At 43.3% G+C, this 27,315-nt stretch overlaps 1 protein-coding gene across 6 annotated transcripts in view; it reads right to left on the bottom strand.

The window, feature by feature from the left end:
• Positions 1–27,268, bottom strand: part of szt2 (SZT2 subunit of KICSTOR complex) — a 216,868-nt gene extending 189,600 nt beyond the window's left edge. For 5 of the 6 annotated variants that reach the window (XM_080195312.1, XM_080195316.1, XM_080195315.1 and 2 more), the window contains exons 1-5: positions 6,913–7,078; positions 4,782–5,013; positions 4,473–4,602; positions 1,989–2,134; positions 1,307–1,459 (exon numbers count right to left, since the gene is read on the bottom strand). In XM_080195312.1, the coding sequence (XP_080051438.1) occupies positions 1,307–1,459; positions 1,989–2,134; positions 4,473–4,602; positions 4,782–5,013; positions 6,913–7,021 (770 nt within the window). In that variant the 5' untranslated portion in view covers positions 7,022–7,078. Of the gene's footprint in view, positions 1–1,306; positions 1,460–1,988; positions 2,135–4,472; positions 4,603–4,781; positions 5,014–6,912; positions 7,084–7,182; positions 7,385–7,471; positions 7,579–10,030; positions 10,191–15,519; positions 15,652–20,138; positions 20,310–22,864; positions 23,039–25,119; positions 25,246–27,181 lie in introns of those variants that run through there. The other variant, XM_080195317.1, reaches the window with a different exon arrangement.
• Between the last annotated feature and the right edge of the window lie 47 nt (positions 27,269–27,315).

The raw sequence follows: 27,315 nt of genomic DNA, 5'->3' as shown, positions 1-27,315 counted from the left end.
TGGTGAGCTGGCGGCCTGACCCTGCTGGAGTGAAGGGAGGGCAATCGAGGCCTCCGAGAGGGTCGGGAGGTGGGGGGTTGGGGGGCTGGGCTTTGGCACCTTGGCACCAGCCAGGCACTATCGAAGGTGCAAAGTGCCAATGCCCGGTGGCATCTTGGCACTGCCCACCAGGATTGGGACAGTGCCAAGGGGGCAGGGCCTCTGGGAGGGTGATCAGTGGGGTGGGGGTCCTGCTGCCACTCTGTAGTTGGGATCAATGGGGGAGGCAGTGATCGGGCTGGCCAGCGATCAAGCAGCACAGGGATGGAGGGCCAGCAATGCAGGACTGGCTAGGAATTGAGAGGCTGCCAGTGTGGACAGATCTCAGCACTGACAGATCAGCACATGCACAGTGGCCCACTCAGTGCTCTGCTACCGGCCTGTCCAGTGGGAATAGGTCCCGCCCTCTGATTTTTAATGTGATTTATGCTGAGACACTCTACAGTGCACAGAGAATGGGAGATTCATTTTTAAATTCCTGCTGAGAAAAACAGCATGATCTACTCCAGTTTTCATGCAAATTCGACACTTTGAATTTTTTTTGGGAGAATCGCCCCCAAGGTTTTTAAGGAGCTTGACAGGGTAAATGCTGAGAGAATGTTCCCCTTCATGGGAAAGTCTAGGGCCAGAGTGCATAGTCTCAGAATAAAGGGCACCAGTTTAAGACTGAGACGAGGGGGAATTCCTTCTCGTAGAGGGTTGAGTGTGTTTGGAATTCCTTGCCACAGAGAGCTGGGGGCAGAGTCCTTGTGTAGATTTAAAGCTGAGATGGAGATATTTTTAATCAGTAAGGAAATCAAAAGTTACAGGGAAAGGGCAGGAAAGTGGACAAGGAATGTTGGATCGGCCTCGATAATAGTGAATGGTGGAGCAGGCTCAAGGGCCTGAACCTGTGATCTTTTGGTCTCTTAAATTAGGGCAACATCCCATGTCCCATGGATGAATGATAAAAGGACTAAAATAAACAAGTCATCTCCATACCTCAGACCAAACTCTTGGGTATAGCACATTAATGCCACCTCAGAAACCCATGTATGATAAAAAGAACTGCATTCCCCACCATTTTGACAGTGCCAAATAACTACCAAAGAATTGAACTGCTCTCGGTCTTAAATAGATTATGTGTTGGCATTTCTGAAACAAAGCGTAACACATTATTCTCGTTGAATTCTGCACAGCCACACCATCATATTCTGCAACACCCTCCAAAGTTGTTAGTTCCAAAAATTTTATAACAGAAAAAATATTAAGTAAAACAAATTCTTACTTATAATGGAGTTTAACATAGGAGTATCCTTCTACCAGCACAAAACTGCTCCAATCTCGCAAAAGGGAAGTTAGTGCAGAGAGAGAGATACGACACTGGATGGTACTGTATCGACCATTACTCCCTGGTGTATGGATATGTTTCGGCACTGGGCTAAAAAGAGAGTAAAAACACATTTAAACAAGCGCTACAGACAATAAAAATCACAATATCAAGTTTGACAACGTGTGTGCCACATGCACAGATTAACCCATTAATAGCATATTTTCCCCATATTTTATATTTATTTTTAAGAACATAAGAACTAGGAGTAGGCCATCTGGTCTCTTCAGCCTACTGCGACACTCAATTAGATCATGGCTGATCTTTTCATGGACTCAGCTCCACTTACCTGCCTGCTCACCATAACCCTTAATTCCTTTACTGTTCAAAAAAGTATCTAATCCTTGCTTAAAACTATTCAATGAGATAGCCTCAATTGCTTCTCTGGGCAGGGAATTCCACAGATTCACAACCCTGTGGGTGAAGACATTCCTCCTCAACTCCCCCTTATTTTGAGGCCATGCCTTCATGTTGCTGCTACAGAAGATCTTCTTGGAACAAAGCCACAATATTAACAGGCCAGAATGGGGAAGCACGTATGTTGATTAAATGAAACCAGGTGAATACAGTGCCAACTTACATATCATGTTCCAACAAAATGCCAATACGATGCATGTGAAGCCACCGCTGCCAGAAGCTGGCATCCATAGATAAGATAGGCTTCCAGTAAGAGGAAAACTGGGATTGGCTGGAGTCCTTTGAGCCACTATGCTGCAGTGACAGCACCTAAGGAAATGATTGGTTACAATCTTTTTTTACCATCAAAAACATGCAATTCAACAACACAAATCTGACCTCAAGTACCAAACAAACTGCATTCTTTAGTCAGAAACTTAAGAATAGCCAAATTTACTGGCCAAAACAAAAATAGTAACAGTGCCTTATGTGCACTGGTATTTATGGTATGTCTGTATAGCATACAAGAAACAGTTCTTTACTCTGTATCCCAATACGTGACAATAAAATCAATTCAAAGGAGGGGGATCTTTCTCCCCTTCCAAAAAAACCTCTTCACACTCATCCATCAGGAGAAGATATTTTAGATAACTAGATAGCTCTTTTAAAGAGCCAAATGGCCTCATGCTATGCTGCATAATTCTAAACTGTAGTTCATCTTGGTTTATCCATCAAGAACAACCCTAAAGGTCTCTGGTTTGCAGCACTCACTTGCTGTTCAAATAATTCTGTATTTTTTGCCTTCATTGCTTTAGTTGGAAGATTTGATTTGATATATTATCGTCACATGTATTAGCATACAGTGAAAAGTATTGTTTCTTGTGCGCTATACAGACAAAGCATACAGTATGTAGGGAAGGAAAGGAGAAAGTGCAGAATGTAGTGTTACCATTCCAGATATCGGTTGCTCTTTGTATGAAGAATTTCAAATCTAAATTTGCTTTTTAATATTTTGAATTTGCAATTCATCACGCTATTGCAATTTAGATTGAATTTATTTCCTAGACTCAGTTTTTCCACATGTTTACTGCGCTACTTTCTACTACAGGGCACATTGGGGAAATCTTAGTTCAGGGGTGAAAAACCAAATTCTCTCCACAGAATTCTTGTAAACTAGACCTGGGAATCAGCCTTTTGGTTTTACTTCGCACTGTGCACCAGTATGAGAATGTTTCCCTTATGTCTCAGTGATTGACAATGGACATGGTGCTTAAGCTGCAGTCTGATCACAGTGCTGCATGGTCTCATCACGACTTATAATGATATGCATTGTACTGTTCTAACCATAATTCAATATTCTATCAGTTTAGTTGCCTGCTGCTCTGCAGTGGTTGGGTACATTGATTGTTGAGCTGACTAAATTGTCCCAGCATTTTCATCCTTAGCTGGCTCAACATATTAAAGGGAAGTCATTTTATTTTCTTCCTACCAGCAGTACACATTTATTTACTTTTTGCATTCATTTACGGGATGAGGGGGTCGTTGGCTAGGCCAGTATTTATTGCCCCTCCCTAATTGCCCTTGGGAAGGTGGTGTTCAGCTGCTACAAACCATGTGGTGTAGGTACACCCACAGCACTGTTAGGAAAGGAGTTCCAGGATTTTGACCCAGCGACAGTGAAGGTGCACCGATATATTTCCAAGTCAGGATAGCAAGTAGCTTGGAGGGGAACTTGCAGGTGCCGGTGTTCCCATGTGTCTGCTACCCTTGTCCTTGCTTTTGCAATTGTTCTTCCCACTTACTTATTTTGTCCAACTGAGAGATTGGTATCATACTATGTAGGGAAGCACCTAACCTTCGCAAAAGCTTGAATGAAATTAGATTTCCTGCATTGCCCACTGCTGTTAACAAAATGGAATTGCTTTTTTTTGAACCATTTATACCTTATAAGCATGTATGAAATCTGTAAAAACAAAATTCTAATGCTGATAGAATCAGGTTGTGCAATACCAAAAAAGTTCATTTGCAATCTTATACTTGTTTTCAGAATTAACCATACCTAATGGTGCTTTCTTTAACTCAGAAGTACAGCTACGTTAAGGGCACATCCCATCAAGTTAACTATTGATTGATTCTTAATTTTAGGACAGACAGATTGATAAAAGGTTTGAACATATTCTAAATGAGGTTGGAAATGTTATCTAGAAAGCATTTAGTCAATCTAAATAAATTTGACAGGCACTTATAAAGATGACCTTTACTTCCCCTTTTCCTTCTGCTAATCTTATCACTGATATGGTAAGCAGGCACATTTAAAATGGATTCACTAAACAATTTTGTATGGAAAATATAGATTCTTACTCCATATAAATGTCCAATGTTAAAATTATTTTGAAACAAATACACAGATATAAAAACAAATTTGTATTTATACAGAGACACAGGCAATATCCACCAAAAAAACTCAACACTTGCTATGTCAAGTAAACACAACTTTTTCTTTTGCTGCTTTTGCAAAGCGTCATGAAAATCTGTTTTTTCTTGAATAAACAAGTGAATGATCAAAACAGGATCCACAGCATCAATCACCCACTTGTTCAGAATATCTACAGAATCAATTTTTTTTCATTCAGGTGATTTTGAAATATATTCATTTATAAATATTTACCGGTGTGGTAGATCCTGGAGGGATGTAGAATAACGGAACCCCATTCTTGGTGCTCTCCGGGATAGTGTAATGTTCAGGAATAGTGTTGAAGGATTTGAGATGAACTAGCATCTGATCTGTCTGATTAATGCTAAAGGAGTACATAATACAGTCATTAGCCTTTGTTTTTCTCCCTTTTAACATCTCACTCCCCCATTTTCCCTCCAGTGATAGAACGAGGAATTATTCTGTCGTTTAGGAAACATACCCCATTACTCTTACAATTGTACAACACTTTCCCCTATCTCACATGTAATGCTGTGCACCTACCTCTGCAGAGTAGTCCAGAACCTCCGGATGACAGTAGTGCGATACGGGCTGGTTATTGGTTTCCTCATGGTACAGCTAATGTCATGGAGCATATCATAGCTGCCCTCCATTGTTACCTCCACCCAGGTTAATCGTTTGGCTGCATCCAGGGGCCATGAGGCTACCACGAGGTACTCAATTCTCATGTTGTGTTTCCACAGCAACATCAGTTTCACTTCCAACTGAGTTCCGCCTAAATTCCAACGAAGAATGAATAGAGGAGGAAAAAAAAGTGTGATTTCCTTTCAGAGCGGGAGCAGGTTCAAGTCCCATTCCAGGACCTGCTGGCTACAAAAAAACCCAATCACTAGCATAAGTAAGCCAGCGTGGATCAGTGCTGGTCTTGGAAAGATCCACAGGAGGATCAAAAGAATGATCCCTGGGATGAAGAGCTTGTCGCATGAGGAAAGGTGGAGGACTCTGGATCTGTACTCATTGGAGTTTAGAAGGATGAGGGGGGATCTTATTGAAATTTACAGGATACTGAGAGGCCTGGATAGAGTGGACGTGGAGAGGATGTTTGCACTAGTAGTAAAAACTAGAACCAGAGGGCACAACCTCAGGCTAAAGGGACCATCCTTTAAAACAGATGAGGAGGAATTTTTTCAGACAGGGTGGTGAATCTGTGGGACTCTTTGCTGCAGAAGGCTGTGGAGGCCAGGTCATTGAGTGTCTTTAAGACAGAGATAGATAGATTATTCATTAACAAGGGGATCAGGAGTTTTGGGAAACGGCAGGAGAACGGGGATAAGAAAAATATCAGCCATGATTGAATGGCAGAGCAGACTTGATAGTCCGAGTGGCCTAATTCTGCTCCTATATCTTATGGTCCCCATCTGGATAAATGGCGATGGTTAGGTGACAGGAAGGGCACCATGCTGTAAATCACCTGAAAACTATCCAAAAAATATTGTTTCTTATGAAGGAGTAATCAACCAGCATCAATGCAAAAGCCAAAAGAAAACAGAAGGAAAGAAGGAAACATGATTTTCTTTCATTAACTCCAAAGCTGTCAACTGCATGAAAATTTTACAGCATTGCTCTGTTCCTGCTATTATCTACAGTACAAGATACTTAGCCCCATGCATTACAAGACAATTACATCGATAGCACTTCACTGGTTGCAAGATGCTTTGGGATACGTTAAGGTTGAAAGAGGTTCTAAGTAAATACAAGTTGTTCTGCAGACTCGGAAAACCCTTTCTAAAGTCCCACACCAGGACTTGAACCGAAATATCAAGACTAGCTGACAATCCAGTGCACGACTGAAGGAGTGCTGCACTGTGGGAGGCATTGTCTCTCAGATGAGACACTGAGGACCTGCCTGCCTCTCAGGTGTACACACAAGATCCCATTGCACTATTTCAAAGGACAGAGAAATTACCCCTAGTGTCCTAGCCAATATTCATCTATCAATCAACACTGCAAAGCAGATTTTTTTTTCGTTATCACATTGATGTTTGTGGGAATTTGCTGCGCGCAGATTGGCTGCTATATTTCCTACAACACAACAGTGACCACATTTCAAAAAGTACTGCCTGAAAGGGACCGCAAGTCTTCCTTTTTAAATTAAACTGATGTGGCTCATGATAAACTCTGAGACAGTCATGGGATGTGAAGTCTAGTTATTAGTAAAGTGGATTATGCCATGTAATGGCAGTTTCCGCCTGTCCATAATTAGCCACAATTCAGAGAGGCATCTATACTCTGTTTAGAGAGAAATAAGTGTTTATAACACTCAGCATCAAGCATGGCTGACCAGGAATCGCTCTAGCTCTTACTGTGTGCTGTGGGAACGTTGGAATGAATAGGAAGGTTGATCAATCTGTCTGGCCGCACCTTGAATGCTTCTTCCGTGGTCAACTAATCCTGAAGTAGGACTTGAACCCAGAGTTTCTGGGCCTGTGGGTGCTACCCATTAAGCTGCAAGATTTCTCTATCATAGCAGTTTACAGATTGTCATCATATCAGCACCCAATCCAACCTAATCCAATCCCATTTGCCACTCCATCACACCACAAGCATTTTAACAATCATCCTCCTCACAGCTTCTTCGCCAAATTGCTCTGTCATTTCAGCAGTATTTACTTACCTTTAGTGATATTAAGTTCCTTCACTGTGTAGCCCTCACGCAACCGTACAGACACAACACTGGTAAGGTCTGCATGCACCTCATTCTCAGCATGCTTCTTCCGCCTCATGGCCAGTGCAGGATTACTGCTGGCAGACACCAAGTGCTCATTGAACAGTTTGTGCTGGGACACTAGAATACAGAAAAGCAAACATTTCAGGAATAGAAGGGCCAGACACCACACAGAGAAAAATAAAGAAACACTCCATAACTCCCTGTAACTATACTTGCCACAATAATATTCTGGGTTCATAGACTCTCCAGGTCTCAAGAAGCTGTACAGTAGAAATGCTTTGTGGTATGCATTCATATTGAGACTACTTTCTGGGCACGTGGACATGTAGGATCCAAATGTTGCCATGGCAATGAACTTCATTAGCTCCAAGTTTGGCACATAACCAAAGCTGCAGTCGTACGAGTACACACCTCCAACCTGTAAGAAGCACATCAACTTTTATACAGCCACAGAAGTAGATCAGTCTACTGAGATCAAAGGCTTCAGTTAAAAATATAAGGTCACCTGTATAAAGGAACAGGCAATTGTGCCGCAGCGTAGTTGGTTTAATAACGTTTCACACACTGCAATATCTGGTACACTTGTCACACCATCAGTGATGATTATTATACCTGTAAGAGAAAAAGGTCAATTCAGTGCAAACCTTGAAATAATACTGCAGTACCATTACAAAGTAAGCCCCACAATCTCTCTGCTGAATAGTGAGCTTCTATATTATCTCATCTGTTGGTGTCAACTCCCAGCTTGCAGCTGACATGACCCTTACATAGAATCATAGAATCCCAGAATCCCAATGCAGAAGGAGGCCATTTCAGCCCATCGAGTCTGGACTGAAACAATCCCATCCATACGTATCCCCGTAGCCCCACATATTTACCTTGCTAGTGCCCCTGACATTAAGCAGCAATTTAGCATGGCCAATCAACCTAGTCTGCACATCTTTGAACTGTGGGAGGAAACCAGAGCACCTGGAGGAAACCCAGGCAGACCCGGGGAGAACATGCAAACTCCACACAGACAGTGACCCAAGCTGGGAATTGAACCCAGGTCCCTGGTGCTATGAGGCAGCAGTGCTAACCACTGTGCCACCGTGCTGCCCTAACAATTTGATAAGTGAATCATCTGAACATTTATAAGTTTAAAAAGAAAAAAGACATCAAATATAGTTTGGCTTAACCTTTCATTGTAGCTTACATCCAAACAACTTTTCATCCCACATTGTTGAATTCACTGGGAGCTAACACGTACAATCATAGAATTCCTTCGGTTCATCAAGCCTGAACCGACAACAATCCTACCCAGACCCTATTCCCATAACACAAATATGCACCCTGTGCAGACAGAGAAAGAACGGCTACAGCAATGATTTAACAACAATAATGACAATCATGGCTTCAAAATGGCTAATCTGGCTGAGAGCTAAGCATGCTGGGAATTTTGGTCAACTTATAGATTAAAACCAGATGCAGGTGGTAAAGAGGCTCTGGTCTGGAAGCTGTGACCTGAAGCTTCCCAGATAAGGTAAGTTGTTTATATTAATTGAGACAGCATGGTTTCGATTTATAACTGCTATGTACGGAGTTTGCAATTTGAACTAAGTGTAATGGCATCGTTCAAAAGTAATTTCATTGGACGTCTGAGCCATGTGAACTGTTTCTGGTCACACAGTTGGCTGGATGACAGAGAATCTCCCAGAAGCAAATGGATAATTGTGGATAAAAGACATGCAAGTCCTTTGTTTAGCAGTGATAACTCAGAGATCAACCATTGCAACAAAGCTTGTACCCTGAAGGATATTTCAGACAGAAGACAATAGATTCTACATTGAGTATATTTCCTGGTTTTTCCTAACCTAGGTAGTATCTGTTTTCAGCTAAGTAGTTAAAATTGATGTTCAGTTAAAGCGCAGTTTAAGAGTTAAAGCTCAGTTGAAAGTTGATGTTCAGTTAGAGTTAAAGCTAAGTAAAGAGTTAATGAGTTGTAACTGTTCATGTTTGAATTGGCACTAGAAGTGTTAAATAAAGGAATAATTGAATTACTCTCCTTGTTTGTCTCATTAAACTGGAATGCTTGGAAGGTGTTTAAATTAAAACTGTCTGACATCTGCTAATCTTCCTCTTACTAATGGTCAATTTAACATGGCCAACCTGCACATCTTTGGAGTGTGGGAGGAAACCAGAGCACCCAGAGGAAATCTATGCAGACGAGGGAAGAATGTGTAAACTCCACACAGACAATCACCCATGGTTGGAATTGAACATGGGTCCCTGGCACTGTGAGGCAGCAGTGCTTACCACTGTGCCACCATGGGGTTTAATACTCATGGGAGCAAGACTGAATATCACAACAGAGGGCATAACGCACTGAGTTTGTAGAGACCTTAACCTGAGAATTACTACTAGGTTAACATTAATTTCTTTAAACCATGATATCTCCTCTGTTCTTCGGGCTTCCTCTCATTCATGCCCTTAAAGTAGGAACTTGACTGCATCTCCGCTATTCTTTAACCAGTGATATGAGTCATGTAGAATCTGTCACACTCTCCAACTCCTCCTTTCATTAGGGGAAACCAAGATACGTGGTACCCAATTGTTCAGGCACATGCTCTCCTCCCTGGCTAAAAGAAGTCAAATGATGCGGCACAGTGGTTAGCACTGCTGCCTCATAGCACCAGGGACCCAAGTTCAATTCCCAACTTGAGTGACAGTCTGTGTGGAATTTGCATGTCTCCCTGTGTCTATGTGGATTTCTCCCGGGTGCTCCAGTTTCTTCCCACAGTCCAAAAGATGTGCAGGTAGGTGGACTGGCCATCGTAAATTGCCCCTTAGTATCAGGGGGATTAGCAGGGTAAATACCTGGGGTTAAGGGGAAAGGGCCTGGGTGGGATTGTTATCTGTGCAGACTCAATAGTCCGAATGCCCTCCTTCTGCACTGTAGGGATTCTATGATGCAGTTGAGATCTGAAGTAAGCAATGGCTTATTAATAGGATTTAAAGTAAGGATTAAATTCTCTTGGGATTAAAACTCCTAACCAGAAAAACAGATCATGGACAATGTATTAACCTGCACTGGAGTTAGAAGGCAGTAACTGAAGAGCAAGGATGCCATTGCGAATCATGTTGACGAGTCCCATATCAGGTGTTACCATGGAAAACGTCATCTTCCGTGAAGACTGATCATAGAAGTCAGTAGTATCTCCTTGGGATAAAATGGGCCTGTCAGACTGTGATTTAAGAGGCAAGAGATTAGATATAAAACCAGAAATAACAACCAAGAGCATAAAACTGAAGTTCTGATCGGTTCAACAGATCATTACAATCAAGATTATTTTGCGTCTGTAGCCCACTGGATCAGTTCTTCTGAATTTTCTTCAAAGGGGAAAGGTGTGTATTTAATACTTAATTCATCCTTTACATCCCAGCTGATAAAGAACATAAGAACATAAGAAATAGGAGCAGGAGTAGGCCATCTAGCCCTTCGAGCCTGCCCCGCCATTCAATAAGATCATGGCTGATCTGTCGTGGCTCAGTTCCACATTCCCGCCCGCTCCCCATAACCCTTAATCCCCTCGCTTATCAAAAACCCATCAACCTGCGTCTTAAAAATATTTAGCAAGGCAGCCTCCACCACTTCAATGGGCAGAGAATTCCAGAGATTCACCACCCTTTGAGTGAAGAAGTTCCTCCTCAACTCCGTTCTAAACCGCCCCCCCCTTTATCTTGAGGCTGTGCCCCCTAGTCCTACTGTCCTTTGAGCGGGAAGAGTCTCTCCACCTCTATCCTATCCATCCCATTCATCATCTTATACGTCTCAATGAGATCTCCCCTCATTCTTCTAAACTCTAACGAGTACAAGCCTAGTTTATTCAGCCTCTCCTCATAGCTCAACCCCCTCAACTCCGGTATCAGCCGAGTAAACCTCCTCTGCACTCCCTCCAAGGCCAAAATATCCTTGCGTAAGTGCGGCGACCAAAACTGCACACAGTACTCCAGCTGTTGCCTCACCAATGCCCTATACAGCCGCAGCAAGACCTCCCTACTTTTATATTCAATCCCCCTCGCTATGAAGGCCAGCATCCCATTCGCCTTCCTGACCACCTGCTGCACCTGCAGGCTGGGTTTTTGCAACTCATGCACAAGGACCCCGAGGTCCCTCTGCACCATCGCCTGCTGCAGTTTTTTGCCACATAAGTAATAGTCCTTCCTACCATTCTTCCTACCAAAGTGGACCACCTCACACTTGCCAACATTAAATTCCATTTGCCAGTTCCTGGCCCATTCACCCAGCCTATCTAGATCCTTCTGCAGACTCTCCACACCCTCAGCACAATTTGCCGTTCCACCAATCTTGGTGTCATCAGCAAATTTCGACACCATACACTCGGTTCCCTCCTCCAGATCATCTATATAAATGGTAAATAGCTGAGGCCCCAGCACTGACCCCTGGGGCACTCCACTAGTCACCAACCGCCAATCCGAATAGCACCCATTAACCCCCACTCTCTGCCTCCTATTTGACAACCAATCCTCTATCCACGCTAACACCCTACCCCCAACTCCATGCCCCCTTACCTTCTGCAATAACCTCTTGTGAGGTACCTTGTCAAACGCCTTCTGAAAATCAAGAAAGACCACATCCACCGGCTCTCCTCTATCCACCGCCCTAGACACATCCTCATAGAACTCCAATAAATTTGTCAGACACAACTTCCCCTTAACGAAACCGTGCTGCGTCTGCTCTATCAAGCAATTCCCCTCAAGATGCCTCGCTATTTCCTCCTTGGTGACGGATTCTAACATTTTACCTACAACCGACGTTAAACTAACCGGCCTATAATTCCCTGCCTTTTGCCTGGCACCCTTCTTAAACAACGGCGTAACATTAGCCATTTTCCAATCTTCCGGCACTTCCCTGGAATCCAGCAATGTTTGGAAAATAACCACCAAGGCATCCACTATCACCTCCGCCATTTCTTTCTGGACCCTCGGATGCATTCCATCCGGTCCTGGCGACTTGTCCATGATCAGTCCCTCCAGTCTGTCGAGCACCGCCTCTCTAGTAACAATAATGTCATTGAGACCCTCCAGTCCTACCACCTTTCCATCGCTAACACCCGGCAAATTATTCACGTCCTCCTCCGTGAAGACAGAAACAAAAAAGTTATTCAAGACCTCAGCCATTTCCCCATCCCCTACCACTAAGTCCCCCCTCTCATCCTTTAAGGGTCCAACGTTCACCCTAGCCAGCCTCTTCCTTTTTATATATTTATAAAAACTCTTGCTATCCTTTTTTATATTAAGCGCTAGCCCAGCTTCATAGTTTCTCCCACCCTTCTTTATCAACTTCTTTGTCAATCTTTGTTGACATTTAAACCTCTCCCAATCCTCTTCTCGCCCACTACTCTTAGCTACTCTAAACGCCTCCGCTTTTAATTTAACACTTTCCTTCACCTCCTTCGTTATCCACGGCTTATTACCTCTCCTCCTACGGTCCTTTTTAACCATCGGAATAAATTTCTGCTGAGCACCAAGAAAGATCTCCTTAAAGATCCTCCACTGCTCCTCAGCAGACCTACCTTCCAACGCGCTCCCCCAGTCAACATTCGCCAATTCTTCTCTCATCCTACCGTACTCCCCTCTGTTCAAACAAAGGACGCGTGTCCGGGAACCCACTTTCTCCTCCTCCATCTGCACCAGAAACTCCACCATACAATGATCACTCTCCCCAAGAGGATCCTTCACCGCAAGGTCCCTAATTCTACCCGCCTCATTACATAACACCAGATCCAAGATAGCTCGCTCCCTCGTCGGCTCCAACACACACTGTTCAAGGAAACTATCCCGACAGCATTCCAAGAACTCCTCCTCGAGCCCACCGTGTCCAACATGGGTCGACCAATCAATATGTAGATTGAAATCCCCCATAATTATCGCCGTTCCATTCCTGCACGTCGCACTTATTTGCGCGTTAACAGCCCGCCCCGCCTCCAGATCATTATTCAGGGGCCTACAGATGACACCCACCAGCGTCTTCCTCCCTTTGCTGTTCCTAATCTCCACCCACAACGATTCCACATTCTGCTCTTTGGTTCCTATATCATCCCTTGCTACCACCCTGATGCTATCCTTAATCAGCAGAGCTACGCCCCCCACTTTTTCCTCCCGCCTATCCTTCCTAAACACTTGATACCCCTGGACATTCAGCTCCCAGTCCCTGTCACCTTGCAGCCATGTCTCTGTAATGGCCACCAGATCATATCCATTTGTGCTGATCTGCGCCACCAGCTCATCCACTTTATTCCGAATGCTTCGTGCATTCAGATAAAGTGCCTTCATCCCAGCCTTCACCTGGACCGTATTTGCCAGAATGCCACCAACCATACTCACGCCCCCTACTCCCTTAATTATTGGGACATCCTCGGCCTCTTCCCTTACCTGCACCCTCTCCTTAACTTTAGGCCCCGTAGTATCACCTACCCTCGCACCCCCGCCCCCGCCAATTTGTTTAAAGCCCTGTCTACAGTCCTATTTACACGATTCGCCAGGACTCTGGTCCCAGCACGGTTCAGACCAGCCCCATCCCACCTGAACAGGTCCCACCTACCCCAATACTGATGCCAATGCCCCATAAATTCAAACCCATTCCTCCCACACCAATCCCTGAGCCACCCATTCACTTCCTTAATCTTATCAACTTTACGCCCGTCTGCACTCAGTCCAGGCAGTAGCCCAGAGATAACCACCTTGTCGGTTCTACTTTTTAATTCCATTCCCAGCTTTTCATACTCCCTCCCCAGATCCTCAGTTCGCATTTTGCCTACGTCGTTGGCACCCGCATGTACCACAACGACCGGATTCTCACCCTCCCACTCCAGGTTCCTCTGCAGCCCAGGTGCAACATCCCGGACCCGAGCACCAGGCAGACAACACACCCTTCTGTGCACTTTGTCGTTGTGACAAAGGACAGTGTCAATACCCTTAACCCCACTATCCCCAATTACTACTGCGTTCCTTTTCACCTTCTCTTTGCCTATGTCCTGCTGCATCACTGTACTGTGCGCAGTTTGCTCACCAACCTCACCTCCCTCTTTCTCGTCCAGACTGGAAGCAAGAACCTCAAACCTGTTATGCAGATTGAGAGGCTGAGGCATCCGTTCCCCACCCTCCTTCCTCCTCTCAGCAGCCCCCTCTTGTTCCTGACCCTTAGAGTTAGCCAGTCTAGGGGGGGTGGATGTCACTTGCACCCCATTGACAATGGCACCCTCTCTCCCCCTGATAAGCCTCAGTGTCTGTAGCTCAGAGGCCAGCTCATCTACCTTGAGCTGGAGCTCCTCCAGCAACCTGCACTTACTGCAGACATGGTCACTGGGAAGGACCCTGGGGTCCACCAGCTCCCACATCATACAGAAACAACACATCACATGCCCCTCCATTATTCACTGTAGCAATATTGAAAATTTCAACACAAACTTACCTGACCCTTTTTCTCCCCAGCCCTTGTATCTCACTCTGCTTCCCACTCACTCCGCTGCCCGCTGTCTACACCAGGCCTCCTTTTAAACCTGGCGCTGTTTTAAAGCCTGCTCCCCCACAACTCCCTGCTATCCACTCCCTTAGAATTCTTAAAGCGGTAGATACAAAAAGCCCGCAAAAATGCTTTTAAATGATTTAAACAGTTCTACAAGGTAAGTTCTTACTACAAAAGTGCTTTAAACTTATTTAAACAGGTTTTTAACAGGTAATTTCTTATCTGTCTCTCTGCTCCTTCACTCGTCTGCTCCAGCAAACAATGGAAGGCTTCACCGTGTGAGCACTTTAATTTACTGGCATGATCATAGAATCCATGATCAGTCCATCGTGTCTGCACCAACCACAATCCCACCCAGGGCCCTATCCCCATAACCCCATATATTTACCCCAGTTAGTACCACTGACATTAAGGGGCAACTTAGCATGTTGAATCCAACTAATCCAAACGCACATCTCTGGACTGTGGCAGGAGACCAGAGCACCTGGATAAAACTCATACAGACACGGGGAGAATGTACAAACTCTACAGAGTGACCCAAACTGGGAATCAAACCTGGGTCTCTGGCATTGTGAGGCAGTAGTGTTAACCACTGTACTACCATGCCAACCTGTGATGGTGGAATGGGAATGAGTTGATATATTGGAGCATTAATCACCAGGCAAGGCTGTCATGTTATGCTCATTTAGGGGGCTGCAGTCACATGAGAAATGAGAAAGTAACTTTTCTTTTTGTGGAGCAGTAGTCTTTCCTGTACAATCAGATCTGAAAATTTACTGCTTCAGTATATTAGGTGGAAGGTAGTAACCATATCCTGTACTCCCAATTCAAGGATAACACTAATTAGGAAAGCAATACTTTTTCTGCAACATTCAAACAGAACACATTAACTGCTCAATTCAAAAGTCCTAAACTAAAATATAAATTCCATATCTAACACTGCCTTCAGAGATGGCTGTTTAGTACGTAGGATGCCTTACTCAGATGACTCAGTTGCTCTCTTCCAATCTCTTAGAGATACTGACCTGTGCTTTGGGCTTGTAGTGCTGTTGAAGAACCTCAGCCACATTGTTTTCAAATGCTCGTAGTTGCTGATAGATGTTCTGATGGAAAGCATCCAAGTTGTTTCGATCCAATAAACAGCCTTGAACTAGAACCTACAATGCACAGACACTCATGAAGATCAGAAGGGTCAGCTATAACAGCACACGGAGATACATCTGCAGGAATAGATTGTCAATTAGCTTGGGCAAAAGCACTCTTTTCTGACAAAATGTTATATCCATTAAAAAAGTATGAAATGATCCCTACTGCCCATTCCTGCTTATTGTATCCAATGTCAATCTCACACACTCCCAGTTTAAATACAGCAGTTTGAAAACAGGATAAAGATCGATTTATATTAATCTGAACGAATAGATCTAAACCCAAATAATATAAAAATAAAATACTGCTGATGCTGCAAATCTGACATAAAAACATAACATGTTGGAAAAATTCACCAAGTCTGGTAATGTCGCTGGAGAGAGAAACAGAGTTAACGTTTCAAGTTTGTATGACTCTTCAGCGCTCACAACCAGACCTGTTGAATTCTTCCAACACTTTGTTTTTTATCTTGGGTCCAAACCCAAGGAAGAATACAACTTCAGCTGTAGAGTATTTAATCTGTCGTTCAGCTGTGGCAATTCATTTATTACAAAACAAATACAAATTTTCTTCGGCGATCTCTCGCCAAGGGGTATGATTGTCCAGCTAAGAAACTCTGTATTCTGTGACTCCTTGTGTAGCTGTTGAGCTTGATCCGACAACCATATCTTCAACTATGCATGTGGCAGGTGTTTCCAGGAGGTATGTTCAGTCCCTAGACTCTAGATCGCTAATATTTATTTCACAGGCTCCTTTTCCAGGCCTCCTTCTGCTGTTGAGTATCTTCAAGGAATTGTTCCTTCAATTAGGACATCCCTCCAGGTAAGTCTCTTCTGAGCTAGTGTCCCCAGGCATTTCTTGAGGTAAGCTGTCAAGGTGTCTTTGAAGTCATTCCTCTTGTTCGGGAGCCTTCCTTGAGTTGGATGAAAATGACTTGCTTTGGCAGTTGGGTCTCTGACATCCTAAGCATACGACCAGCCTACCAAAGTTGGTTTCGAATTATACTGGCCTCGATGCTGATTCTCTTGGCTCCTTCAAGGATGCTAACGTTAGTACACCTGTCCTCCCAGCTGATGCAGAGAATGTGTTTCAGACAGTATTGATAGTACCTCTCTAGTACCTTGAGGTGGCATCTGCACGTAATCCAAGTTTCTGAGCCACATAAAAGAGTTGTGAAGGTGACTGCCTTGTACATGAGGATCGTGTTGTCATAACAAATGTTGCAGTTGTTGATGACTCCTGACTTCAAGTGTCCAAAGACGGCCCTCATGGATTGGACACAATGTTGGATCTCCACATCAATGTCAGCCTCAGAAGCAGCTCCACAGATAGGGGAAGCGTTCCACATTTCGGAGGGATTCTCCATTGATCTTGATGGAGGGAGAGACCAGATCTTGTCCCAGGATGGGTTGGTAAAGGACTTGAGTCTTCTTGAGGCTGAGGCTAATACCAATTCTTCGGTATGCTTTAGCAAAGATGTCAAGAATGCTTGGAGATTCTCTTCTGAGAGAGTGGAGATGGCGATGTCATCTACATTCTGAAGTTGCACAAACAATAGCAATGTCATTTTCCATTTGCATTTCAACTGTTGAAGTTGAAAAGCTTCTCCTCCACCCTGTAGACAGAACAGAATCCCTACAGTACAGGAGGTCACTCAGCCCATCGAGCCTGCACCAACAACAATCCCAACCTGGCCCTCTCCCCCTAACCCCATGTGTTTACCCAGTCAATCCCCCTGACACCAAGGGGCGATTAAGCAAGGCCAATTCATCTAACCTGCATATCTTTGAATATTCAGTTTATTATTGTCACATGTATTAACATGCATTGAAAATTATTGTTTCTTGCACGCTATACAGACAAAACATACCATTCATAGAGAAGGAAATGAGGGTGTGCAGAATATAGTGTTACAGTTATAGCTAGGGTGTAGATAAAGATCAACTTAATGCAAGGTAGGTCCGTTCAAAAGTCTGATGGCAGCAGGGAAGAAGCTGCTGTTGAGTCAGTTGGTACACGTTCTCAGACTTCTGTGTTTTTTTCCCGACAGAAGGTGGAAGAGAGAACGCCCAGCATATGTGGGGTCCTTAATTATGCTGGCTGCTTTGCCAGGGCAGTGGGAAGTGTAAACAGAGTCAATGGATGGGAAGCTGGTTTGCATGATGGATTGGGCTACATTTATAACCTTTTGTAGTTTCTTGCAGTCTTGGGCAGAGCAGGAGCTATACCAAGCTGTGATGCAACCAGAAAGAATGCTTTCTATGGTGCACATGGCTGGTGAGAGTCGTAGCTGACATGCCAAATTTCCTTAGTCTTCTGAGAAAGTAGAGGTGTCGGTGGGCTTTCTTAACTATCGTGTCAGCATGGGGAGACCAAGACAGGTTGTTGGTGATCTGGACATCTAAAAACTTGAAGATCTGGCCCCTTTCAACTCCATCCCCATTGATGTAGACAGGGGCATGTTCTCCACTCCTGAAGTCGATGACAATCTCCTTTGTTTTGTTGACATTGAGGGAGAGATTATTGTCACCGCACCAATTAATCAGATTCTCTATCTCATTCCTGTATTCTGACTCATCATTGTTTGAGATCCTACAGTGGTGTCGTCAGCCAACTTGAAAATTGATTTGGAGGGGATTTGGCCACACAGTCATAGGTGTATGAGTATAGTAGGGGGCTGAGAACACAGCCTCGTGCGGCACCAGTGTTGAGGATGATCGTGGAGGAAACGTTGGTGCCTATTGCCTATCCTTACTGATTGTGGTCTGTGTCCAGTCGCAGAGGGAGGAGCCAAGGCCCAGGCCGCGGAGTTTGGAGAAGAGTTTTGTAGGAATAATAGTGTTGAAGGTTGAGCTGTAGTCAATAAATAGGAGTCTGACACAGGTGTCTTTGTCATCTAACTGTTCCACGGTTGAGTGCAGGGCTAGGGAGACGGCGTCTGCTGTAGACCTGTTGCGACGGTTGCCAAACTGTTGTGAATCTAAGCATTTCAGGAGGCTGGAATTGCTTCACACCATGACTAACCTTTCAAAGCACTGTGGGAGGAACTGTGGAAGGAAACCGGAGCACCTGGAGGAAACGCATGCAGATCCAGGGAGAACATGCAAATTCCACATAGGCAATCACCCACAGCTAGAATTGAACCCAAGTCCCTGGCGCTGTGAGGTAGGCGTGCTAACCACTGTGCCATCCTACGTATGTATAACGGGTTTGTATTTCCTTTCCTGGGATTGCCAACTTGCATTGGTGGAGACGCTTGAATATTCTGTTAATCCCTAGTGCAATGTCATTGGGAGACTTAAGCTCTTGGCAGCATCACCCATGACGGTAAGTCAGAGGAGAGGAACCAGGGCAGATGACTGCTGGACAGACCAATGGCTCATCCGCTTCTCCATGTCCATCAAACTCTACCAAAAGATTTGTATAAAATACAAATACATTGGAACTAAAGATAAAGTTTATTTATTAGTCACAAATAAGGCTTCCTTTAACACTGCAACAAAGTTATTATGAAATATCCCTAGTCGCCACATTCTGGCCCCTGTTCGGGTGAATGTACCTAACCAGCACGACTTTCAGACAGTGGGGGGAAACCAGAGCACCCAGAGGAAACCCACACAGACACGGGGAGAAGGTGCAAACTCCACACAGGAAACCAAGCAGGAAACTGATTGCTGTGAGGCAGCAATGCTAAAAAACTGTGCCACCCCTACTATAAAAATTAAACTATGAATTAAAAATTTTGATCCAGTTCATCTACACTGGATTTGATCTAAGGGTCCAAGTGAGAAAAAAGAAAGATGCACCCTGTTATGTCATTGAGTATCCAAAAACACAATCATCCAAACTGATTCAATCTTTAACCAAGCCTCAGCTATCTGGCTCACTTCTGTCCTGAGAAGTTTCATCTTATCTGTCAAAGTAATAGTGACAATGGCCAACATTAAGAGCAGCCAGAGCCAGGCACTTCATTTGTAGAAAGAAGAAATAGTAGAAATAAATAAACAGGAAAAAAGGAGATGGATTGTTGGACAAAATAACTTCATTGAAATGATTAGAGAGGAAATAAAAATCAATCTAAATATGCGAGTTTGGAACAGCACAGGTACGGAATCCCACTTTTCAATGAAAACATACATCTCAGTTCTCGAAATAAACCAGAAACTTTTTGAGGGGGCACAGTTGGCAATGCAGTAAGTCATAAAAAACTTTGTTAATCACTATTATTCATTTATTAGCAACATTTAAGAGGCATCTGGATGGGTACATGAATGGAGAAGGAATAGAGGAAACAGACTGAGTAAGAGCAGAAGTTTTTTTTAAGTTTAGTTAGGGCATCATGATCGGCACAGGCTTGGAGGGCTTCACGGCCTGTTCCTGTGCTGTACTTTTGCTTGTCCTTTGTTCACTAACATAATGTTGGTAACAATATAGTTATCAGCAGCATCAGACAGATAATTCTTAATTCTTAAATTCTTAAGGCTAGCCAAATGCTCACCTGATGAGACTGGAGTCCTATGATAGAAGAATAAGCAAGGATGGTTATGTAGATCTCTGGCTGAAACACTATATCTGTACCTGGGACTTTGAATGGTCGCAGTAATTCCACTAAACACTTTGACAGTGCATGAAACACTTCATCAAAAATCAGCTCCCCAGTAGAATCATCCTGTGGAACACAAACAGACAATCACTTAGCTGGACAAAAAATAGATGCCGATTGGAAAAGGGAGAAAGTCCTATCAGCTCAACATTTAGTTTCAGAGGCGCCATACTTGCGACAGATAGTGGAACAGCAAACAGCTGCAAAAAAAAGGAACTTGCATTTATAGAGCACCTTTCATCTGTTCAACTCCCCAAAGTACTTCTGAATCAAATAAATTATTTTTGAAGCATTGGCAGTTACTGTTTTATAGGCAAAAACAGCAGCTAAGCTGCACACAGTAACATCCCATAAACAGCAAATAAGAAAGCTATCTGATGTTGTTGGTCAAGCGAAATGTGTTAACTTTCCCTATTCAGCACAGACAGCACACTGACAGTGCAGCATTCCTTCAGTGCTGGAATGAGTCTTGAATCCACTGTGATACAGCAGTGCTACCAAACTGACACTTAACCTAACCACAAACAAGCCTACAACAAAGCAAGCCTACTCTGCAGAAAACCTAGCCTGCAGAACGATTACCATTCGATACATATTTACTATATGTACCTTACCTCAAAAGATGAACATTTTCAACACCAGGTCATTCCTTTTCACCACACGAGGTGAGCCACAAAAGTGCCAGGCAATGACTAGCTCCAACAGGACAGAATCCAGCAATCTTCCATTGATATTCAACAGCATTACCACCCCCTTAATACACCACTATCAATATTCTAGGGGTTACCATTGACCAGAAATTAAACTAGACTAGCCATATAAATACTGCGGCTACCACAGCAGATCAGGAATTCTGTGGTCATTAACTTGCCTCCTAAGTCCCCAAAGCCTGTCCACTGTCAACAAGGCACAAGTCAGAGGAGTGTGTTGGAATACTGCCCAATTACATTAAAGAAGCTCAACACCATCGAGACAAAATAGCCCTCTTGATTGGTCCTTCTACATTCAATCACTCCACCATCAACACACAGTGACAGTAGTGTATACCATCTATAAGACAAACTGCAGTATTTCACCAAAGCTCTTTCAAAAGCACCTTCCAAATCCACGACCTCTAACAAGGACAAGGGCAGAAAATGCATGGGAACACCACTGCCCGCAAGTTTTACTCTTGGCCGCACACCATCCTGAATATTGCTGGGTCAAAATTCTGGAACTCCTTCTCTAACAGCACTGTGAGTGAACCGACATTATGTGGACTGCAGTAGTTCAAGGTAGCTCGCCACCAATTTCTAAAGGGCAATTAGGGACGGGCAATAAATGTTGGCCCAGCCAGCAATGATAACATCACATAAAAACTTACACAGTTTTCTCCGAGAAACATTCTTTGCTGTCAATCCAAGCTTTCCATCACAGTAGTTCACTGCGTATCTTTCTTATACGTTTGGTATTACTGTGAGTTTAGTTTTTTAATGCGGCAGGGGACAATAAAAATCTGTATACATTTTGCAAATTTTGAACATTTAGCTGAGGTATGGTCCCTTTAATTGCCCCTTTGCAACAGCTTAACATTCTACTCCTGAGATATCAAGAGCAGAACAATGAGCTGAGGAAAATACTATCACTCCATAACAACACCAGTACGCTTGCATGAAGCCACATCAGGAGAATTTATAAGCAACATATTTGCCAGCAACAACTACATTTGTATAGTGCCTTTATGTCTCAAAACATCCCAATGCATTTCACAGGCATGTTTGCAAAAAAATCTGACATAAGGCAATATTAGGACATAGCTTGGTCAAAGAGATAGGTTTTAGGCAGTGTCTATAAGGGGTAGAGAAGTGATAGGAACTCAGCAGCAAAAACACAAAGGCGTCCAGCAAATTTTATGATTTCCCTTCGTACTGCTGAAGGACATCTGTTAAAGCAATATTATGTCTCAGTATTTACACCAATGTGTATAAAGCACCTGTAGAATATCTGCCAATCAGAAATGAGGTCTATGGGCTCTGAATGGAACTTGGAAAATATCAGGCAGTTGATGTTGGAAATCCACATGATCCAGACAGCCCTCACACAGAGTGCTAGCTAGTTAGCAACCATTCCAACCCATATCTTTGTATTTAATAAATGACAAAGCCCATATCCTATGAGGCCCATTCTCAAAATTTGTGAACCAACTACATTGCAGAAACTGTCATTAAATCGTACTCACCTTCAACTATATCACAGAATCCCTACAGTGCAGAAGGAGGGCATCCAGCCTATCAAGTCCTCACCGACTCTCTGACAGAGGATCTTACCCAGGCCCTATCCCTGCCCCATTCCTTTAATCCCATGAATTTACCCCATTAATTCCCCTAACCTACACATCTTGTGACACTAAGGGGGCAATTTAGCACAGCCAGTCTACCTAACCTGCACATCTTTGGACTGTATGCATGAATGAACTTTCATGTTAAGAAAAATTAATTCAAACATTCTAACAATATATATGTTGCATAATGAATGGAAGTTTTTAGTCAAAGTTCGGATGAAACCCACTATATTTATTCAGATGTTTGGATCTAACAGCCTTAAGTTTAATGCCCTCTCCACTGAAGATAACAATTACTCACCACAATCCCTGTAGATGGACTGAGATCCAGTTCAATAACAAAGCGATAGCGTTGAGCAAGGAAGGTAATGTGGGTCGATGGTACCAGCAGGTAGTTATGAGCAGCAACTCGTTCATCAGGCTGCCAGCCCTTTGGCAGGACACTGAGAATATCCAGTTCATTTTTGGAGTTGCACTGTAAGAGGAGGAAAAGTTATAACAGAAGATAGAACATGGAACATTACAGCGCAATACAGGCCCTTCGGCCCTCAATGTTGCGCCGACCAGTGGAACCAATCTAATGACCCTCTAACCTAAACTATTCCAATATTATCCATATGCCTATCCACTGACCATTTGAACACCCTTAAAGTTGGCGAGTCCACAACTGTTGCAGGCAGGGTATTCCACGCCCTTACTACCCTCTGAGTAAAGAACCTACCTCTGACATCCATCCTATAATTATCACCCCTCAATTTAAAGCTATGTCCCCTCGTGTTAGCCATCACCATCCGAGGAAAAAGACTCTCACTGTCCACCCTATCTAACCCCCGATCATCTTGTATGCCTCAATTAGGTCACCTCTTAACCTTCTCTCTAATGAAAATAAGCTCAAGTCCTCAGCCTTTCCTCATAAGACCTTCCCACCATACCAGGCAACATCCTGGTAAACCTCCTCTACATACTTTCCAGTGCTTCCACATCCTTCCCACAATGCGGCGACCAGAACTGTACGCAATACTCCAAGTGCGGCCGCACCAGGGTTTTGTACAGTTGCAACATGATCTCACGCCTCCGAAATTCAATCCCTCTATCAATAAAAGCTAACACACCATTCGCCTTCTTAACAACCTTGGGGGAGGCAGTGGCATCATGGTATTTTCAGTGGACTAGTAATCCAGACACGCACTGTTCTGGGACCCAGAGCTTCAATCCCACCATGGCAGATAATGAAATCTGAATTCAATGAAAATCTGAAATTAAAAGTGTAATTGTTGGAGAATCCCATTTGGTTCACTAATGTCCTTTAGAGAAGGCAATCTTCCATCCTTACCTGATCTGGCTAGCAAGCTACTCAACAGTAATTAGGGATGGGCAATAAATGCTGGCCCTGCCCACATGCCATGAATGAATTTAAAAGATTACAGACTTCAGTTACGTGGATAAACTAGGGAGCAAAAGTTGTTCTCCTCGCAGAGGAGGAGGTTTGATAGTTTTCAGAATCATGTGGGCATGAACAGGGTAGATAGAGAGAAGCTGCTCCCATTGGCAGAATTGTTGAAAGGGTGATATAAGGTGATTAGAAAAACAACCAAAACAAAGGAATTTTTTTTATATATGCAGTTAAGATCTGCAGCTCTCCAATGGCAAGCATCTGAAGAAAATGTGCAAACCTCGCAAGAAAGGGCAAGAGATTGGGACAAGCTCATTCCTAATCTACTGACAGAGAGATAGCATGGCCTCAGTAAATCAAACAACCTTCTTGTGTGTCATAACCATTCTATGATTTTTTGATTGATCCATTTCGAAGCAAACACATTTCCATCTTTCACTCTTGCAGAATAATATCATTGAGGAATTCTCTTTGTAAGACTCACCTTATGGAATTCTCTCATTCAATTGAACGCTTAGTAATATACATCATACTTCCAGCTATAACGCTCTGATACCTCTCATTAACAGAGAATCCCTTTGGAGATAAGCTAAAGAGAGTGGCAAGTTTGATAAAAGCTACTGTACAACTCACGTCGAGCTTTAGTTAAAAAAATCTGCCATTGAAACAGTATTCCCATCAGTGAATTTTTGGTACATACCCAAATCAAATCTTATATTACTACAAAGAGCTTTTACTATTAAGGAGCTTTTCTTGTTGACTCAGTGTCCACCAGCACCCTATAGAGTTATTAAACAATGCAAACCGAGGTCATAATTTATGTATACCACATAGTTAACCTCAGTGGCAGAACAATTGTCCTCAGTATCCCTGGGTTGGGGACGGATAGAAAAGTGAGAGAATTCACATTCTTGATTAGAAAGGAAAGGTTAAGAAGGCATTTAAATAAGTTAACTAATCATCTTCAACAAATATCCTAAATCCACTTGGGTTACCAAAAGTAATTTGTGCCAACAACATTCATGACCACCTTATTTTCTCCCAATGTACTGAGAGTGCAATTTATGTTTCATACGAAGATTAATATGCCAGGTTGAGTTCTTGTTATTCCAGCGGAGCACCCACAACAGCACTTACAACAATTCCCCAAATCTTTCACTCACAAGCTCTGACTCTGACATCGGTCGAATGCTTTGATTGAGTTTGCCGAGAAACCAAGCTAATCTCACATTGCGGGAAATTCGATATCCCTTCTTCATAAGCAGGAAAACCTGGCCGGCTTCTTCCACCTGTCAAAAAAATATACAAGTAAACACCTTGGAACTCGATCAAAGCTCTATCAGTGCTAATATAAGGAACTGTATCTTAATAAGACTGTAAGTATTTTGACCCCCTCCATAAGTTTGCAGCAATGAGATTTGAGTAGTTTTCTCTTGACACATACTGTTTAGCTTGTTCTCTTTCTTTGCATTAAATGATTAGTAGATCAAGCAAATTAAGGTCTCCAGGAAAGTCTATGTCATACTTTGACACTTTGGGAGAAAAGGGCTATGAAACCAAACATCTATTTACCAATCAAAATGCTATTATGTTCTCATATGCCATCTCCTTATTAGTTACAAGAAATCATTTCAAGCCGAGCAGAGAACTTACGGCCTTAAATTTGTTCTCTCTGGTGCAGGCACCTTTCTTTAGCTCAACATAATCATTTCGTGAAACAACTCATGCACCAGCACAGGCCAAGAAATATTTTTAAAGCATCCAAAACATCGTTATCCTACGGGGCTACTGTGACATAAAGTCAATCTCAGTGTTAGGTACAGGGAGCATTTCACCACAACACAAGATATTAATGGGGAAAACGGAACTCTATCTAAAATAAACTTTGAACCTCCAGTTGGAAATGGGCAATCATACAACAGCCCACACCCGCTAGCTATATAACCCTATCATTACACTGATCCCAAGGACTACATTTTTACCAGCATACCTATACACAGTACTTTTCCAGTTGATACTCAAGCATACATATGCAGTTCTATGACTTAGGTGAGCTGTTCAGGACTGGAGCTCCAGTTCCTGACACAAATTATATTTTTATGGGTGACTTTGTGGACAGAGGGTATTATAGTCTTGAAACTTGAAAGTCTAGGATACTAATGCCTGCGTTTGCTATACCACCTATTCTATTTCAATGTGTGGTATATAGTTTGACGTATTAGTATCTTTATGCTAGATATGTTATCTCACTATAAAAATCTTCCAATATTAGAGCTAAACAGCATAATTATTAAAATCGGAGAACTTTAAAAACTAGGTTTAAAACTTATAAAACCCAAAAATGTCAATCACAAGATAGCGAAGTGTGATACACACAGCTGCCATTTACTTGCACTGGAAGCAATTCATAGTTCCTTTGCTTAAATAGGTAGCATCCGTAGGCAATGAATGCCCTAACAAATGTTGAAGAGGCACTTTTTGTTTTGTTTATTCTTTCATGGGATGTGTGTGTCTCTGGCCAGGTCAGCATTTTTGCTGTCCATCTTCAAGAAGGCAACTGTTAGCAATGTACTAACTTGCTGAAGACATTAAATAAAATAAAATACTGCAGATGCTGGAGATCTGAAATAAAAACAGAAAGTGCCAGAAAAACTCAATCAGTCTGGCAGCACCTGTGGAGAGAGGAACTGACTGAACATTTCAATTTCAATATGACTTATCTCTTGGGAACTGAGGTGGTGTCATCTTGGACTGGGCAAAGTTAACTCAAGTCTCTCTATCCACAGATGCTGCCAGGCTAGCTGAGTTTCACCAACACCTTGTTTCTATTTGGTGAAGACAACTGGGAGTAATTACTGTTTTTAAAAAAGAGGGTGCAGCATAGGTTCCCCTAACCTTGGTCTGCCAATGAAACCCCCAAGTTTGCTGATGGCACACCTTGTCCTGTACAAAATAAACAGGGTGAGCCTCAAGAAAGAGGAGCAGAGGTTTATCTGTTGCACACTTGACTTTGCCTCTCCAGAATTCAGAGGGAGAAGGTGAGTGCAGTGCAAACGGCAGGTGAAGTTGGTTAGGAGCAGTGCTGAGTGTGTGGGCAGGCTGGCTGGACAGGGTACCCACAAACTGTGCTGCCCATGCAGCCAGGGGTTAAGGAGCAGGTAGCTCTCCCTCTGTGTGTTTGTGTGTGTGTGTGCACAGACACCAACCCAAACCCCACCCGGTTACCTCGGAGTCTCTCTCGCCCCCGGTAATGTCCGTGGCCGCTCTCATGCCCCCCGCCGCCACCTTATCGATTAGAGTCGCCGTTCTCGCTCTCGCCCTCGCCTCATCTCCTGGCCCCGCCCCGCGGCCCTCTGACC

This window comes from Carcharhinus amblyrhynchos, chromosome 9 (genome assembly GCF_965287045.1).
Source record: "Carcharhinus amblyrhynchos chromosome 9, sCarAmb.v2.hapA, whole genome shotgun sequence".
NCBI classification, from domain to species: Eukaryota; Metazoa; Chordata; class Chondrichthyes; order Carcharhiniformes; family Carcharhinidae; genus Carcharhinus; species Carcharhinus amblyrhynchos.
The sequence above is the reverse complement of the archived record's forward strand: the minus strand, read 5'-3'. Positions and strand labels throughout refer to the sequence as shown.